General features: G+C 49.3%; 1 protein-coding gene across 1 annotated transcript; it reads left to right on the plus strand.

Annotated features, from left to right (window-relative positions):
* Nucleotides 1–1,764: 1,764 nt before the first annotated feature.
* Nucleotides 1,765–16,724, plus strand: LOC144110616 (A disintegrin and metalloproteinase with thrombospondin motifs 16-like). Its single transcript, XM_077643641.1, has 9 exons — nucleotides 1,765–2,296; nucleotides 3,782–4,197; nucleotides 6,407–6,536; nucleotides 8,699–8,779; nucleotides 9,857–10,003; nucleotides 10,901–11,160; nucleotides 11,759–11,918; nucleotides 12,997–13,086; nucleotides 15,318–16,724. Exons 1-9 carry the CDS (start codon nucleotides 2,060–2,062, stop codon nucleotides 15,519–15,521), a joined length of 1,725 nt encoding a protein of 574 aa, XP_077499767.1. The 5' UTR covers nucleotides 1,765–2,059; the 3' UTR covers nucleotides 15,522–16,724.
* The last annotated feature ends 2,205 nt before the right edge of the window (nucleotides 16,725–18,929 follow it).

Genomic DNA, 18,929 nt, shown 5'->3' on the forward strand with positions numbered 1-18,929 from the left:
ACCTACCTATCTATGTACCTCTATGTTCCGCACACCTGGGCATAAGCACATGTTTGTACGTTGGCGCGAACTGCGTGACGCACGAAGGCTGCGCGCACATTCCAGCGTTCCTGCCGCGCATCGTGCATCGCTCCACGCTGTCTCGTCAGATCTCGTTCTTTCTCGTGCCCCGTTGTTTTGTCACTTTATTCTCCACGAACCACCCCATATCGAGATCCTCACGCCTCGCTTGCGGAGGAAATCCTTTCGCTTCTCCCCGTACACCGTGGTACGCGCTAGGCGCAAACAGTGAAGTATAGTACGCAACGTGCGGAGAACACTCATGCATTCGTGAGCATACGTAATAACGGGTCTCTCTGCGATTGTTGCGCACGCGGTGGCTATTTGTCACGGGGATCTGCGGAAACGTACGCGATGAATATGTAGCGCACATCGGCTGACAGTTATGCACGCGTGCAGAATGTGCTTGTCGCACAATAGATATTATATGCCGGAAAATGCTACAGAACCTCGAGATAACTGCATTAAGTGACAGCGAGGATCGGGGGTTTCCTTTGAACGGATATGCTAACCCGAAGTTTAAAATACTGCTCGAATGAGCAGGCAGTCTGCAGTGAAACTACAGTGTGACATTCGTGGGTATTTAAGGAGGCAGGAAAGAATAGGTGACGAACTGAAGTATCGCCAGCGCACTATGATATAAAAGGAAATACGGTGGAACCTCGTTATAACGAGGTTGAAGGGGCCCGGCGATTACTTCGTTATAGCCGTAGCCTCGTTATAGCCTGTGTTAGCTGAGCGTCCAAGGGGAATCGTCGTTCCTTCGTTATATCCATTATTTCGTTATAAACCGTTTCGTTATAACGAGTTTCGACTGTATTGGATTTTATTCGTATCCCTGCTCTTGGCAGCACGTTTTCCGAAGTGGTAGTGTACGCCTGAAGAGGACGCTGGAGTCAGTGGGGGATGGAGGGAAGGATTGAAGAAGGAACGGTCGTTTTCCCTCAAGACTTCTGGTACCTTGCGGATTGGAATTCTGGCTGTGAGGCCATTGCAGATTCCGATTGGTCAGTGCGGCATAGTGAGAAGCAGCAGAGGTATGATAAAGAGGATGATTATACAAATAAAACGTAATGACATTCGAAGAGCAGCGTCTCCTTCCGTGAGAAAATCTTTTCGGCCGCCAGCGACTGGTCCACGGGGTCACTCGCGGATCCATGAAATGCTTCTCAACGATACACTTCTGCTTCTCTGGAGGGCAGGTAACGTTTAGGGCATGAGGCCCTAAAGTTAAAGCGCCATTCTTGTTGGCTGTTAAAAATCTTCCAGCAGTCAGCTGGGGATTTCAAAATGCTGATGCTTTGAAGAAAATCTACAGAAGGCCAAATAGAAACTAAATCATGGGAGAGGTTTGATTTGAAGTCCCGAAGTTCATGCTGGCAGAATACCTAGAACGCGTGTTCATCACATAAAAGTGAAAAGATTTAGGAGCCAGGTGTCCACTAGTTATGCAGTGCCTATTAGGTGTGTGAAATATTACAACCCGGCTGTCTCATGATCTCAGGAGCGGACGCAGGTTGCACGGATGTTGATGGCGGTTGAACGATCCATTGTCCCAACAGAGGCGGCCGACCAGTCAGGTGGAAACACCGGGAGAAAGATGCGGGCCGAGGCAGGCCCACGCAAAGTGTGCTTAGAGCGAGGGTTTCGACAGCGGGTTACTACTGAGCACGACACGTATACGATGTGGCAACCCTTTCCTGCAGCAGCGAAGGTGACGTTGTCGCCGGAGGTTGCAGGTGACTGGTCGTACCTGGTCGTACCCTGAAGTCGCATGCTGCGAGCCTCCCCGCTAAGCACCTCCCACGTGTTCCCATGATTCAGCGGCAACACATATAAGCGAGCGCCTGTGGTGAGAGTCAGGGCCAAGGCTGCGTCAGTGCCACAGCTATAGCGACGTGTGTGCATCGTGTACCGACGTCGCCGACGAGAGGGAGTCTGTCGTGCTGCGCGGGTTTGGGACGCGCGCGTCGGTTCCGACAGCGAAAACGCGAGGTGGATGGTCTCTCCGGAAGAGACCGTCACGCCCGAGCAGTCAGGCGTTTGTGAACATCCAAGGACCCCGCGAGCGCCATTCGAAAAGAGGATGGCCGCCAGTGACGAACGCGTTATGCTGCGGCCAGCGGCGCATTTGGCGTCGAGCATGCTGGCGCGGCGGTGGCTGCCGGCTGTATGCGCGAGTCTGCACGCACTGGCGCTACTCCTGCTGTTGCTGATTGGCTCGTGCGCTGTCCAGGTGAGTCTGACGACAGTGTTCTTTCGGTGGTATACCTAGGACTGTGGAAGAAAAGTGTCCTCTTCAAAAAAAAAAAACTTGTTTCCAAGCTGTTCTTGTAGCCGCCTTTGCAGAATCGCTGCGCACGCCTTTCTCACTGGGGTTTTGCAGACATCCTGGTCCTGGTTCGTTCGGTCCTGCTTTGGTTTCGTGCAAGAACGTTAAAGTTCAATGTTTTTTTACTCCTGTTCTGCTCCCGAGGTCCTCGAAAACCTCGGTGAGTTTGGTATAGTATTTGAATTTACGCGATTCCGTCACGCCCTCAAGATTCCTGCGCTTGTTCGTCACATGCTTTCCTGAAAACCACGGAATCGTGGAGTTCAATGACAAGAACTAAACGGGATTGTCTGTAATACTACACATCTGGCGAAGCAACGCGTTCCTGGACCGCCGAGTTGGGGATGAACTGACAACGTTTTTAAATGAATGAAATGTTCACCAGCTCACCATGAAGTTACCCATTAATATATTTTTATTGATCTCAAAAACAAACTGTATAGTCCGAACGAGGCGATCACGGAGAATGTGATGTTGTCCCTCTTGTTATGCTTATGGTTTCGCCACGCACAATTTCGCAAGTTCCTCCTTTCGCACACTATATGTCTGTGAACGAAGCAGCCAGCCCGAAGCAGCGAACCGAAGCATGGTGTTTTAAAAGGTGCATTAAATAATTTCAACGCATCATCTCCATGGCGTGGTGTTTATGGTAGCATGTAAAAGAACGCGCAGATTGTTTCAAATCATTCTTATCGACTTGACGCAGGTACAATAAGCGCTAAGTCGCCAGAGATTGTGAGATTAACGGACCTAGCAAGCTTTCGGAGAAACTGGGATGACTATATGTTGTACTTATTTTGTTTAGGGAACTGAAGCCCTGTAGTATTATGGCTCCGAGGTTTTACGAGCCTGCCCCATTACGCGCCTTATTTTGGTAACATTTCATGTTCTTCAGGAAAAGCATTAGAACATTCTAGTTGATAGACTGGCTAAGCCACCGTCGTGGCTCAGTGAATAGGTTATTCGGCTGCTGAGCCCGAGGACGCGGTTTCAACGCGATCTAAGAGTTCGCTGAAGAGCCCCTTCGGGGGGGGGGGGGGGTAGGGGGGGGGTAAGGGCTGCGTCTGTTATAGCCCATTTGAACTTTGGAAACTTCAAGAGTGTAGTTAGGGGCTAAGTGGTGAAGCATCTCAAGACAGAAGATTGCGCTTCGCCCTGTATTGTACCGCAGTTTCATGTGTTAAGAACTTTAAGTTAACTCACCATATCCCATACCAACCCATTCATACTCCATGTGTCGCTTCGGGACGTTACGCACCACATAACAAAACCGATACCATACCGTACCATATGCAATCGTTTCGCACGGTTTCTAAAACCGAATTGTGCATGCATGCGAATGTTCTCGACTGAGCTCAGCCTTCACCCCAACTTTTCATCTGTCTCCAGGCCAGTGATGCGGCCACGCAGTTGGCTGAGGTGACCTTCTTGCCGGACATACTGCTGGTGCGAACCGGAGACCGCAGGCTGTCCGTGCCTCTTCGCCGCAAACGCGCGGCTGTCGAGTCCTTCCCCGGAGGCGCCGCCTCGATGACGAACTGCACTTACGAAGGCCGCGTCTACGAGCAGGGCGCCAGGACCACAGGCAGGGCTGTGGTGACCGCTTGTCCCGGTGAACTGCATGTCCACGCGCTCATCTTTACTCCCAGTGGTGAAGCCCTCTCTTTGGAGCCGTCCCAGCGTACCGGTGGTGTGAGTGTGGGGGAAGACGGACGACTGGGAGGAAGTGAACATGTGGTGCGCCGCGAAGCCCCGACGTCTAAGCTGCTCACTTCCTGGAACAAGCCGCCCACTAGGAGGCGAAGGTAAGCTGTCCTGGTATTGGCGAGGGTGCGTTCGTGTCATCGCCTTCGTTTTGGGGCAGGTACAATCGTTGTACCGCCAGGAGACGTCATTTTGTTTCATATATGGATTGCGCACACCATTGGTATGGACATGAAGGTTCTAAGTTCTTGCCTAAAATAAGGCATCTGTGTCTTGTAGCTCAATTGGCTGAGTTCATAGTCCATACAGCTGGCAGTGCGGCCTCTAGGAATAAAATTGCGACGTTGCGAAATTGTGTCAACTACTTCGTTCCTGTCAAATTGAACGTGACGGTGAACATAGAGGCACCCTTGATTTGCCATTCTCATGCCTTAGTGGTTGTAAGCGCTTTTCTGGTGGTACTGTCAAACCGATCTCCTTCGAACCTACTCAGCTGAGAGTTTGTCATGATCTTGGTGCGTTTTGTGCGTTCTGCAAGGAATGCTGTGACTTTTAGGGAAGTGTGTGCCGCCTCGCTATTTATCTCATGTGATTTACTGAGCCAAGAAAATCAGCATCCTTCGTGGACTTCTGCTGTCACATCAAGACAGCAGTGTAAAATCCGCCCCTTTGGTTAACTTTGGAGCTAGTATGTTCGTTTGAAATCCTAAATGTTTTGGCAGGGAGACCTTGAGAGAAAATGCAACAGTACTAACTGTAGCATGTGCGAAACTGCCAACTCCAACACGGCAGTCTCCAGTATAAAACAGTGGGAGGAGGCCTTTTCCAGCTCAAGCTTGGAAGACCAGCGACTCCTGGTAGACCAGGCGAGAGCTGTTGCAGTTTCCATTGCGGCCCCGGACTAGGGGTCCACCCCATTGCCAGAGAAGGCTTCGTTAGACTCAGTAAACGTGTTTCATTAATTCGCTCTCCAAATATTCAGGGTGGAAGAGCCTTTCTCCCACTTCGGAATTCGTAGTTCTTCAGAAAAGGACCACAGTAAATGGCTAAAGTATATTTCAGTTGTAGTCGCGTTACAATGTACAAGAAGAAAATTGTCCTATACTCAGCATTGTGAATGTATCAAGCGTCAAGCATCATTCGCAAAGTAACGTGCGTACCAGCCACACTTCGTTACGACTGTGCACATCGTTCCCGAGTATATTTGGCATAGGGACAGAGTCACACTCAACCTGCCGTATACAGAAAACGTGCTCGGATCACAGCGTTACAGATGCCATGAGGAAGACAGGCGTTTGTGTAATCATGTCAGGTGGTAGCGGCGATAAGCAATTATGGCAATTGGCGCATTGAACGAACTTGACATTGCGCACACTAAAGGCGCGATTCAACACGCGCATTATAATTATCCACAGACCCTTGAAGCGCATGTAAACGGTACAGGTGTTTCTGAAAACTGTCGTGTTCTGTGCCAGCGCGGCGATTGTCTTCTCTCATGAAAACGCAGCAGGTCGCTGCATTCTTCTGCAACACGCAGCGGCCAAAAGGGCATAACATGTAGTATTAACCCCTCCCTGCATTTTTGGCTAGCTGGATGTGATGTTATCTCTTTCTTAGCTGTGTGCAGCGTTTTTTTTTTTATTTAATGTGATAGCGTTAAAGGCCTGGTCCGGGAAAAAAAAATTCACTTCTAGGGGCACTTGTGCATCGTCGCCCTCTTGCTGTTTCCCTCCGTGTGAACGGAAGAAAGGTATTTCACTCGTACAAGATGCGCCGTGCGGCTTCTTCCATTCCGAACCGTTCTAAATAAGGGTTAGGATGAATGGCGGCTGCTTTGTCCTGGAGGCACTGAAGCTCCAGCTTTCTTTTTACAGCGATAGCTGTTAGGCGCCCGTACCTGGCTTTCTCGTCGCCGTCGGCGCCGTCGGTGGGTGCGTTGATGTCACAGTCACGTGACATTATGTCGCGGTCAACCTGGGTTGCATAAGCCTGCGGGTGGCTCTAGCTGTTTGGAGCATCCACCCGCCAGTGCAGGGGTGCATCACTTGGCCACTACACCAGTACGCGAGGAATATATCCCCAAAACTAAATGCCTGAACAGCTATCGCTGAACATCGCGTTACACAGTCGTAACCGTCGTAACCACCCTGTGAGTTTTTTTTTTCGGTTTACTTCCGCTTGAGCTGGAAAGAAAACCTTTTCGATAAACCATAATGAGGATGACTTGTAACATTTACCGTTCTCTCTCTTGATTCCTCCGTTGTTACACTGCTTATGTGCGCGCGCTGTGCGCGGCCTCCTCCTCCGCAGGGCCGTCAAGGCAGCGGCGACGTCCCGTGAGCGCGCCATCGAGCTGGCCGTGTTCGTGGACGCGGCGCTGGCCAACGGCATGCCCTCGGAGAAGGCCCTCAACACGCGCCTCACGGCCGTCCTCGAGCAGGTATGCTGTCTGCATGAACACTGAGTTTTCCTCGCAAGCTTCCTCCCGACGCCAGCGTCCTTAGGTCCCTTCCCCTCTCTCCTAAGGTTGATTCCCAGTCGAAGAATACAGCAGCGCCGGCCCCAAAATACGACAAAAATTGTTATCGTCCTGTCGTTACGACAGATTTTTCTGTAGTATTCTGTAGTTTTCTGTTGTCGCGACAGAACTGACTCTGTCATTACGACAGCAGACAGCACGATACTACAGAAAATCCTGTTGTAACTACAAGAATTCCAGTTGTCAGGTCCCAAAATACTACAGGAAAATCTGCTGTGACAACACAAAGTTTTCTGTTGTGTGTGGGTTCCAAGAACCACATTTGGGTCGTTGCGGCTCCTATACTAGACGGAGAACGTACGTCCCCCGGGTCGGCTAATGTAGCTATTAACTCTGGTTTGTATTTACGTAACATTTATTCGCTCAACGGCCATAAGCTTGGCTGACGGTTCTGCTCATAGGCTGCACCTCCGTTCTCTCACTTTCCATAAACAGGTTCAGGTCATGCCCGGATTTTTACTCGGAGTTTTGTATAACTTGTACAGGATTGAAGAGCGACTGACTTTATGCTCTGACTGTCGCTGCCGTACATGTACGGCGGCGATTATGTGTTCAAAATATCGGTCCATACTTAAGGTAGACTCTTACGAGGATGATGCCCCATCTATTGAGACTTTCAAAAACAATTTCTGGAAGGTTGCAGAAGGAGGTTGAAACTGGGGGAAGGAAACTGGGAAAGGTGGGGAGTTTTTCGTCATGTAAAAATTGCGTAAGTATAATGCCCGCTTTCATGCACGCACTCCCAAGCACATGTCTCACACTCAGCCTCAACAGTTGACCAACAAAGTGGATGAAGAGCATGCTCGTGGTTGCCGTAACGGTCTGTGACTCAAACGATGACGGCACGGCCATTCCGATTTGCGCACGTTCCCTCAGTGACGCGTGCGCCGTTTCCGCTGCGAGCAGTTACGTCACTCATTGGCCGCGTTAAGACACAAAAGCAAACACGGCATCATTAATGAGATGAGCAATACTCGTGTCATCGACATTTTTGCGCTCTGTAATCACTGCCTGCTTCGCCTTACGGTTCCGCAACACTGCGAAGCCGCGTGCGCATGCTGTGTACGTTCCAGCCCTCCCGTTTTTGCGCATGCGCACTCGTGTTCTCACTTGCGTGCCTGCCGCGGTTTCGCAACGACGCCAGCGAGCGGTTGCAAGCTGGGGCCGACACCGGTGCCACGTGCTTTCTTGTCACTATGTCCATATATAGGCCGCTCATTTGCAAGGCATGCATAATTAGTCACCTAGTGCGGGGGTTTCCGCAGCGCGCTTCGGTATTTGACGAGCAGTGGCACGAAAGGTGAACGTGAAGTTTTAATGCTAAAGTCCTGCAAATACCTATCGCACTGCGGTCGCCTAACTGCTGCGAAGCCTGTTAGCTCGAGCTTCGGCACACGTGTTGACTAACAGAGGCTGCCACGATTGCGGGATTAGCTTGAAACATCGCCTCTTGTACGCTGCAGCAATAACACGCCTGTACAGTCGAGCAAAATTCATTGTTCGCTCTTTTAAAAGCTTTAGATGTTCCAGGAAGCCAGTTCTTCGAAGGGCGCGACTCTGCTCGCTGTGCATTGTAAATGGAGGTGATAAGGCGATTGCCTCAAAATGGCCGGCCGACATAAAGCCGCTTCTTCATGGCTTCATTGCAGAATCAGCGTCACTTCATTTTCTGTACGAGGACGAACTACAGTTTGGTGAAGCAGAACAAAGTTTTATTGCTACGGATTGAAGCGGTACCTCCTAAGATTGGCCGAGAGTAGAAATCTAGTCGAGTTGGTGCCTTTTTGTCATCATACTGTTGTCGAGGGTGTACCACGCCGTTTTATCAAGCCACACCTAATCCTTTGATCGCTGGCTTACGTTTTTGAACCCTTCTGATGCGTCCGTCCAGTCCCGTGTGACCTCTCCGCCCTCCTATGGCCGTGGTGCATTGTTAAAGCCGTTGTTCCATGATACGAAGCAGACGCACACATTTCAGAATGACAGAGCAGCCAGCGGTTTTCAAGAAGATAGTCGGCAGAGTCGAATAGTGACGAGCGCTTGTCCTTTTCCTTTCGTGGCAGGTCCAGCTGGTGTTGGAGTACCGGTCGCTGAGTAGGCCTATCAAGCTGGACATCGTCAATCTCGAACTCGTCGACTCCAAGGTGAGTCGCGTTTCCATGGCGACAGGCCACGCATCCGAAATGTAGGGTCGAAATGTACCGTTCGTATTCAAATAAGGATACTGTTGGGTTCCTCGCAGCAGTATGTCGAAGACCCTGCAGATTAGCTCAACTTACTTCTCTTACTGCTGTCAACTGCTTACTTCTTTTTTTTTCCAGTGTAGGAGAAGTTCGTGAATTTTGAGAAAGTGATGCGTCTAGCATAGCGCTATATGCAGCTAATTGTCCCCCTTTCCCTTTTTGGCGCATCGTAAATGCCGGTAGGCCCCATATATTCGTGTTTCGCGGTTTTCATTAGTGTTCAGTAGCATTCGTTAATAAAGCAGTGACCTGATAGTTTCCAGCGACTGAGCGTATGACCGCGGTTGCTCCGTGGCCTTGTTTCATGGTATACGGTACATACGGAACAAAGTTTTGAGACTCACTCTCGTGCGACTTTGTGATACTTGCGAGGTTTATTGCGCATGTGAACGAGCGTTTAGGCTCCATATTTATGTACCAGCGTACTACCTACTTCATTATCACTGACGCCAGCGCTGTAATTAGATCACGGGCCATGCATGTGTGTCATTCCCTGTATAGCTATAACTTTCTGCTACTCGGCAAGAAGTAGCGGGTTCGGTACCCGCCGCTTGAGCTGCATTTAGATCGGCGCGAAATGCAAAAAAAAAAGTGATTTCCCTCTCGCCACCGGTCGCCCCCACCGACTCGTCCTCTCTTTACTTTCCCCCCTGCCATCACCCTTCGTTTTCTCCTTCTCACCGAGGCCTCAAGCGCCAACGCCACTGCGGTAATGGGCGTTCTAATGCTAACGCATTAACGAGAGAAAATGCGACTGAGCAGTATAAAGACGTGCGTTCCGCGCTGGCGAGTGCTTCGGTGCAAAGAGTACAATGCGAGGGATTGTTCTCTTTCGTCAGATACGGCCGGTGAGCTAGGGTGAAGATCGTGTTGAGTTGAGCTTGCTTGACGAGCCTTGTCCTTTTGGGGCGAGTGACACCACGTGTCGACCCTGCAGGACATGCATAGCATGCTCAGTGCATATTTTCCCGCTCGCAGCGTGGCCCCAGCACGGCCAGCGGCGACATTGACTCGTACCTGGACAACTTCTGCGTGTGGCAATGCAGCCGCAAACAGCTGGCGGCCAGGCAGGGGCTCGGCACCTGGGACCACGCCATGATGCTCTCCGGACTCGACCTACACAAGGTATACACTTACACGAGTCTCGCAACAAGCTTAAATGATCCTTCCCTTTCGCACAAACCGCGCTGTACTGAGTAATATCGCTGCTGAAGTGCTGTGTGCTAGTAAAAAGCTTGCGTTAAAGATAATCGGTTGAACTAAGTAATGCCTACAGGGAGAGTATCTTAACACGCGTGCCGGCATGTGTCCTCATGGCTTAAGTGCTAAGAGCGGCGTTTATAACGGAACGGGCAGTCACTGCCATTAGGCGTTGCGTGATATGTATAAAAACAGTTACGGGACTTCCCCAAAAAAACAATTATTATTATTATTATTAGAAAGCATCAGTAGAGCTGAGGATGGCGATGGCACCATGCAAGGATTGTCAGCCCCTCTTCCCCTCCTCCTCCACTTTTTATTGCAATGCTGTCCTGGAAAACTGTGCAAAGCTTAACGCTGAGGACAAGGCACAAATCAATATCCGACGACCGCTGTCTAGCGAAGGCTGAGGCAATGCCTGTAGCTTCAACCGGCGAAGAACTGTGTGGAAATGTAGTGAAGACTGTGAGGTTGAAGTCCTTGGGCTCCTTATCCTGAGCTTGAGGTGCTCAAAATCCCCGAGGTCTTCAAGGTTGTCAATGACCTCAAGGGTGAGGTCCTCGAGGACATCAGTGCGAGGACCTAAGATTGAGGGGCTCATAGGAAGTCCCTCAATGTCTTCAGTGACCTCAAGGTTGATGTGCTCGCTCACTGACGTCCTTTAGCAAGTCGCTCAATCTTAAAAACCTCGTGGACCTTACTGAGCACCTGAACTCACGTCCTCGCTGATGTTCTTCAGAATCTCACAACGGGGACCTCCTCAGTGAGGATCGGAGGGACAGAAGTAGTGATTAAGTTCCCACTCGCCATCTCTGCATGCAGGGCAACAACAGCCGCGTGCTGGGCCTCGCATGGGTGAACGGCATGTGCCGGTGCCGCTACAGCTGCACGCTGAGTGAGGCGCGCAGTCTGGAGGCGGCGCTAGTGGTGGCCCACGAGTTGGGCCACTCGCTGGGCATGCACCACGACGGGCCGCCCGACAACCGCTGCAACCCGGATCGGTACATCATGTCGGCGCGAACGGGAGCCGGCAAGACCAGCTGGTCAACCTGCTCGGGACAGTACCTCGAGGACTTCCTCTCGTGAGTGTGTGCAAGGTCCTTTTTTTTGTGCCGAGTGCACTGCGAAAACTGGCGGAAGATGGACCCTCCTCTGAGGCGTTTGTGTCTTCATGCTCGTATCTCTGTTCTCTAATGCTCTTGACCGGTCAGCACCTTTGTCAGCTATAGCCGCAGCAGAGAGGGTGCTTCTAACACGACGCGCTCTTGCTATGGTGTGGCTAACAGAGGACGTGCCACTGGAGAAAAAACGCCCAAGAAACTGAACAGCGTCCGCTTACGAAGGTGGAGTCATGGTCCGGCCACTTCCAACTTCTAAAAAAGTGGCATCAGTCCCACACTGAATATTTTTCTTTTTCCTCTATGTTGGTATTTTCGGTTGATGAACGCTGCTTAAAATCCCCAAATTGGTAGGGGAAAAAAGTGGTAGGGGCTGTGCTGGGTTAGCGCATCTGGGCAGATGAAACACGTCTTTAGGACTTGCTGCGTTTCACGTGGAACGAGCTGTACCGCACACCTCCGATAGCAGCCCGTCGCGTCATTCCCCCAGAACATGTTCGGGGGGGGGGGGGGGGGCAGTCCTCGAAGAAAGGCCGTTTACTGCTTCGCACGACTGCTGCAGGAGCCGGACGTCGTCGTGCCTGGCGTCGCGGTCTAGCCAGCCCGTAGCCGAGCTTGAGGGCCAGCCGCTGCCAGGCCAGCTCTACCCGGCTGACGACCAGTGCAAGCTGGCCCTGGGGTCGGACTACAGTGCGTACACGTCGTCCAGGAGCCCGTTCAATGTAAGCTATGTGCCTTCTGCCCTTGTCCAGCTTTAGGGAATTTTATACAATTGGGCGCCAGCTGGCGCCGAGTGCGCATGCGCAATACTCTCGATGGCGGCTGTGCGCGTATGCTACTGCTACCGAGCCCGTTCTGAGATGCGTGCTTTCAGACATATGGTGCTCGGGAAAACCTGTGCATAATCACGTTTCGATGGAGGCGAAACGCTAAGACTCCCGTGTGCTGTGCGATGTCAGTGCACGTTAAAGATACCCAGGTGGTCGAAATTATTCCGGAGCCCTCTACTATACGGCATCTCTCTCTTCCTTTCTTCTTTCTCTCGCTTGTTTATCCCTTCTCTTACTGCGCGGTACAAGTGTCACCGAGATGTGAGACAGTTACCGCGCCATTTCTTTTCCTCAAAAACCGCTAATAATGAGGAACACGGCCGCGGCGGTGTTCGAACCCGGGTACTCCAGCTCAGTAACCGAGCTCATAACCAGAGCCACCGCGGCGGGTGCGATGTTATCGAAGCTCTTCGACGTTTGAGAAGTCATCTTCCTAGTACTACAGCCGAATCTCGTTAAAACGATATTGCTTATATCGAAATAATGGATATAACTAAGGAATGACGATTCCCCTTCCAAACTCAGTCATCACGGTCTATAGCTAAGCTACGGCTATCACCAAGTAATCACCGGGCTCCTTCAACTTCGTTATAACGGCGTTCAATTAACTGTATGCACTTTGGGTGCATTCACGTGATCACGGACGTACGTGCACTGCGAAGCCAATAAACGAACCAATAATAGCTAGTGCTATAAAAAACCACATGATCAATTAACATTTGTGTTACCTCTGCAGCGCCTCTTTTGCTTCTTTCGTTTTATTTTCTTAGAGGCAACATCTGCACTTGCTTCTGATCTCGTGAAACAGTTCCTATTGAGTCTGTACACCCTAAACACAAATACGCCTATATGGGAGTAAAAAGGGGGTATTTAACTCCTGTTAATAAAAGAGAGTGCCCTGGAGGACAGCTTACTCTCTTTTTACTCCTATCTGTTTAGAGAGTACATGATCGGGCCTTGTCTTCTGCAGGACGTGTGTCGAGAACTGTGGTGCCTGGAAGGTTCCTGGGCAAGCCCAGCGCATCCAGCACTAGATGGCACCACATGCGCAAAGGGAAAGGTACGTTCATACCGTGCACCAGCTAAGTCATTGAAAAGTGTTACGTTTTTCATCGAGCAAACCCCTCCACTACGAAAGGGTACAAAGTTTAAGCCTTCAGTTAATGATTACTGTATATGTATGACAAGGACATTCTTCTTGTTTTCTAGCTAGTTATCGCCTTGACGTATAACTTCCAAAAGTCAATTTCATCTTTAGTGCAGAAATAACCAAAAAAATTGGCTTTTTTTTTCAAACGAGGTGTTCCTTTTCATATTCGATGGACTTGTATATTCGTGGAATTCTTGTGCATCACCGCGCTCGCGTAACAGCTAAGTGAGCAGCATGATGTTCAGCGAGAAGATAGAACGCCTCTGCGTAAGTTTTTGAGTCTGCGTATACTTTCATTTCGAAGCACTCCTGTCAGCAGCTTCAGTGCATTCCTTGTGAAACTGGCTTGATTTATCAGGTCAGCCCTACGGAAATTGCGAGGATCGATTTAATTGCCACGCCCGCTGAATTTTAAAGGATGGGGAGAAATAAACCACCCTGGGATATTCTTCGTTAGGCTTAATGTCGTACTTATACTGCCATATACGCTGCTCAAGCTTCTGCTGCCTCTTTCCAGTTAAAGCACCTATACCAACCTTTCTCGTCTCTTCTTGGAAATGAGTTTATAAGCCTGAGCGAGGCTTCGATGCCACCATCTGAAGATGAGAACTCAGTCTAACCTGTGCTCGCATTTTGTCAGTGTTTTGCTCTTTGTGGAAGGCGAACTTTTTATGGCAGCACTAACGAGGCGCGCATGTGTCGCCGCGTGCTACATCTAAACAAAAAGACGCCTGTATAGGAGTAAAAGGGAGTAAGCTGGGAGCAAAAGGGTGGCTTACTCCCTCTCTTACTCCTTTCTGTTTGGAGTGTGGCGTGTCTGACTGTCCGCGGAAGACTTTTTCTGTGGATCATAATAACGAAATACTCAATGGAGCTGCGCGTATTCTGAATAACGAAGTACAGAAAGACATTGGTTTGGGCATTTAGTTTAGGTTGCATTTAGTTTAGTTTAGGTTCCTGAGCTGCTGGATATGCTGTGCCTTAACGCGAAGAAAGCTCTGGCTTTTAAAGTTCTTCTCCATCTCATCAAATATGTCGCGTTTCTGTTCTCGCGTGCCGCTTCCCGTTGTTTCTTTGCGGCACACTCTGCGGAGCTCACGGCGGCGTTTTATTTCACCGTATCTTCGACGGCGGCTCTCAGCTCAATACCGGACCTGGATTTAGTGTCTGTTTAACGCTTTATCTCTCCCAGTTAAGCGCGCCTTGTATTTTCGGATAACAATTAAAAAAAACTGCGTTCAAGGCGTCATCAAAGCAGGGTTATTTATCCCTGCACATTTCAAAAGTAAAGGAGGGCTAGAACGCCTTTCGATGGAGTAAGCGCTTGCTCCATATTTCACTCCTTTTCCCAGAATCGCCGCACTCCTTCCAAAGTGCAGTGCAAACCCTTTGCACCAGTACACATACTTGTTCTAAAGTTTAGAAAAAGATTGGAAGAAACACATAAGATCCGCCTTGAGGGTATGACGCGATAGCTTTGTGGGCTCATAGATCTCTAGGAGTCCTCATACCACTCCTGGCGCAGTGGTGCAGCGGTTAAGCGATGGCCCTGCGATGGCAGGTGCTGCCATCGGCAGGGCTTGTGCAATCCAGGTTGCTCCTCCTGAGCAACCTGTCTGAGCAACCTGAGCAACCTGTCCTGTCCTGAGCAATCTGTCTGGCAGGGTTGGTGCCCCTATTCCAGTGCTCCACTGAGCAGCCACCCTCAGTGGAGCCCTGGAATAGGGGCACCAACCCTGCCAGACAAGATATCACCATCAGGAAGATGGAAGAACTCTGTCAGACCGCTGAATGACCTTGTAATTAGAGCAAATAAAGTTTATCCTATCCTATCCTCCTGAGCAACTTCTCGCGACCAGTCATTATTTTGACTACCACCTGCCACGGTGGTCAGTTTGCTCACAGTCCGGTGCGCAGGTTGTGATGACCCCACAAGGTCACGCAGCGTAGGTTGCTTCTCCGGAGATTTTTCTCTCACAACGCCGATGAGGAGGAGCAGGAAAACTTTATTGCACAAAAGGGAAGGGGATGGGGGACTCGCTATGAATTGTTTTTTAACCATTCGTTCTGCGCTGAATCTTAACGCTCACGTTCCGTTTGCACCTCCGTTTTGTTCGTTCCATGTGTCTCGCCAACCGCAGCACTGCCGCGAGGGGTCGTGTGTGGTACGTCCCGCCGGTCAAGAAAGCGACGGCACCGGGTCCTCGACCAGGAGGACAACCAGAAGCACCACAACGACCACCACGACTGCGGCCGTACCAGCGACGCCACCACGCCGCTCAACGTTCGACGTCATCAATAACATATGGAACCGATACTTCGGGGGCTTCCGCAACTGGTTCTAAGCATGGTTGAGTACTACGCGGTCTAACATCGCGCAGGGGCGAATTTATAAAAGGGTCGTTGTTGCGGTGATTGGGGAGGGTAGTGTGGGAGGCTGACCACAGATGAGTTGGTGATCCGGGTGGAAGCGTTGGAGGATATATGCCTGTCAACGTCCTTGTCCTCATGTAAGACGGCTACCCCCCATCCTTCCTCCGCAGTCCAGACGCCTGTCGATAAATCCGTCCCTGTCCGGACTGCAGCCAGCTGGTAGTCATAGGTTCCTGGGAGTAATTCAGTCGCGGATGCCGCTGGTTAATTGTTGCGTTAACGGCGATTTGGCTTACATAGATGTAGCTTTCACCGGCACTTATTGAAATGGTGCGGTTTGAGCGCGTTGTGATAGGGTTTGAGCAGCTGTGGTCTTGTGCTGCTAAATTGTGTCCCTTGCACTTGCCAGATAGCACTGCGACACTTATTTGGCTTGGGCGTTGCTTTAAATGCACGATGCTATGTCTTCTTCGTGGCAGATTCATTCAAACTAACGTACGGGACAGTTCCCATTGCAGAATCTGCAGGATGGCTCAAGCTGTTTTGCAGAAATGCAGTTTTTGTCAAAAGTAATGATGCCACTGCACTGGTGTAGCACTTTCCACCCCAGAGCTAGTCAAGAGTATGACGCTGCTCCCTCCCCCCGCAGAATTTGAGAAGGTCCTGAACTCCATGCACCGAATGCTGCACCATTCCGCCATTAATGATTCCCGAACCCGGCTCATTTGTGCTTAAATTTCGCTTAAAGATGGCACTTAGAGCTGTGGTGCTCTCTTACCACCGCAAGAATTTTGGATTTCACGGTTTTTGAAACTCAGGGCAGTTGTAGCTTGAATTCGGCGGCGAAACTTTGCTCAAAAGGAATACGGCACCTATCCGAAGTGTTGAATCGTATATGTTGCGACTGATGCATGCATGTATGCTTAGTCGGGCTACGTTCGTTGGTAAATCGTCCAGCCTACTGTGTGCGGCTCTGCTGGTAAGCATAAGATGCACTTATGTTCTTTTTTTTTAATGTGTACTACAGAGAAGTTTTGTTTAGCTGGTCACATTTTTGTATATTTTTATTCATTAGAAATGCGCGCTGTTCGTCACATATGTTGTGTCACTTTTATTTCCACCTGGTGCCCAATATTTGTTGTTTTTTGAACCAAATAAAATATATGTTTTCCGTTAGAACTGTTTGGTGAACCTTTGAACTCGTCGCCCGGGTGAAGCCAGTTCCCTCTGCATCAGGTCATTCGGACACTCGAGTCCTTCCTTTCCAAAATCTCGGCTCCCTAAATATAGATCTCTGGCGACCTTATCATGGATTCTGCTTTTTAGAAGTGTTGCTGTCGAAGTGCGGCTTGCGCGAGCAGTCTTCGATAAATGTCTAAATACCTGGAAGTTACCGTTTGTTGTAAAAGGCCTAGCTCCTATAACATTTGCTTTCTGCAAACGCTGTGTGACGGCCTGTTTGTCCAGCACACACACTGCCGCAGGACACGGGAATTCAGTGTACTACACAGTGTCAATGCACTCTGTACGATACGACAGGTGTTTTATTTTTACTCCGATAGCGTTAGAAGTCTCACGGAGCCACAATGCGTCGTCGGTCATAAATTCCTCCCATTGGCTGGAGAGTATTGACGTCACTAGACGGGATAATTTCTATTGGCTAGAGGGAAGTGACGTCACTTCCGATAAAGGAATCAACGGCTTCTAATACTATAACATTGTCAACACATATTAGAATTAGGCGTTCCTGTCAATTTTTGTTTGCACGAGGCCACTTCGACGCAGAACATTTTTTCCCGCTCTTTTTGAATGTATATATACGAGATACGATATATGTAAGAAGAAACAGCCGGTCCTCGTGGTCATTGCACGCAGGCGTGCTCTTTTCTCATCGTCTTCTGCCACCGAGGTCAACAGCTGCAAAGTGTTACGTGCTAACAAGAACCAAACGCTTCGTCTGAAGTTACTGACTGAACTCACTGTGTGTTATCTTTTTCTTACCCTCATCGTTAAAACTCGTATTTTCAATTTCAAATGCACTAGTGAGAATGAGAGGATTGGTTAATTGTCTCTCGGCTGGCACCCTCCAAGGGAAACGTCGTGTCTAAAAATAAAAATCAGATCTGAAGATCAAATAAAGTTATCGACATGGGTCAACTACAAGAAAGCAAAACACTATGTAGGTAAACATAGCCATGGTTTGAAGTGAAGCATTAGTATCGTATATAAGTAAAGAATGATCAACAAATATAAGAAGCCTGATTTCGGTGTTTTGAAAGCGGTCTTCAAGAACGTACTAGACCTGGGTCGGCCAGATATGCGCCATTTGCCGCGAGCATAGCTGGTATCAATACATATGCTATTTCTCAGAACAGAAAAATGCTGCCCTTTCAACACCCACAACACCCCCTGATTTTATTAATACTTTCGTTTACATCTCGTGAAAGCTCAAAGCAGTCTTTTACGTGAGAAATGACTTCAAGATTGCGGTGATACTTGCCATTAATTAATTCGGTCACTTGCTGAAACTAACTTTAAAACGAGCCTCACTTAATTGGTAAAAGGGTCAGCTATTCCTGCAATTCACTGCTTGCCACACATTTCTGCCATGTCCCAGTCTCTGACACAATCACTCGGAGCGAGCACAAAGTCTTGTGTGTGTGTCCTTGCGTATCTAGAAATCTCCTGCTCCGCAGAGCAGGATATCTAGATACGAGTTAAGACTTTTGAGCACTTCTTTACCATCACACCGGTCTCTCTTCAGCGGATACCACTGCATTGCTAAAAGTCTGAGAGATACACCCTGTCCAGCCTTCTAACCAAATAAAATCTGCTTATGCCACGCAGCAAGCACACCCTCCTTGTCAGCAGTGAGAGGTCTCTGTTGCGCTGTGCGCGTCACTCTTCTGTATAGCTCTCGAGCGCTGTAAAACAAGTAATAAAAATAAAATTAGACTGCAACTGGTGGATATATGAGCTATATGGAAGGTGCTGGGCGGGTGTATTCAAAGATGAGTGTATGATGTATATTAGTTGCGTTGTACTGCAGTGCTCTAGCGTAGTGTATACTGTGTGTTCTCACAATCGGCGGGCTTGGTCTTTGAGGGTTACTTTTATCATTTTATGTAATTGACGTTGCCTATATGTTGGTTGAATGTTTAGTTAAGCTTAGAAAAAGATTACTCGAACGTGTATGTTTGTAACGTTTCAGAAAAGCGCTAGAAAAAAGACATTAGGAACAATGCATTAAAGCCTAAACAAATTGTGAAATTGTTATACGCTTCGGTGCTTCCTGAGAGATCATTATTTATAACTTTCGCTAAGAGTTCAAACTATACCAATACAGGCAGCAACATTTGCTAGGAACAAGACTGGCAAAC

Source organism: Amblyomma americanum, chromosome 11 (genome assembly GCF_052857255.1).
Source record: "Amblyomma americanum isolate KBUSLIRL-KWMA chromosome 11, ASM5285725v1, whole genome shotgun sequence".
NCBI classification, from domain to species: domain Eukaryota; kingdom Metazoa; phylum Arthropoda; class Arachnida; order Ixodida; family Ixodidae; genus Amblyomma; species Amblyomma americanum.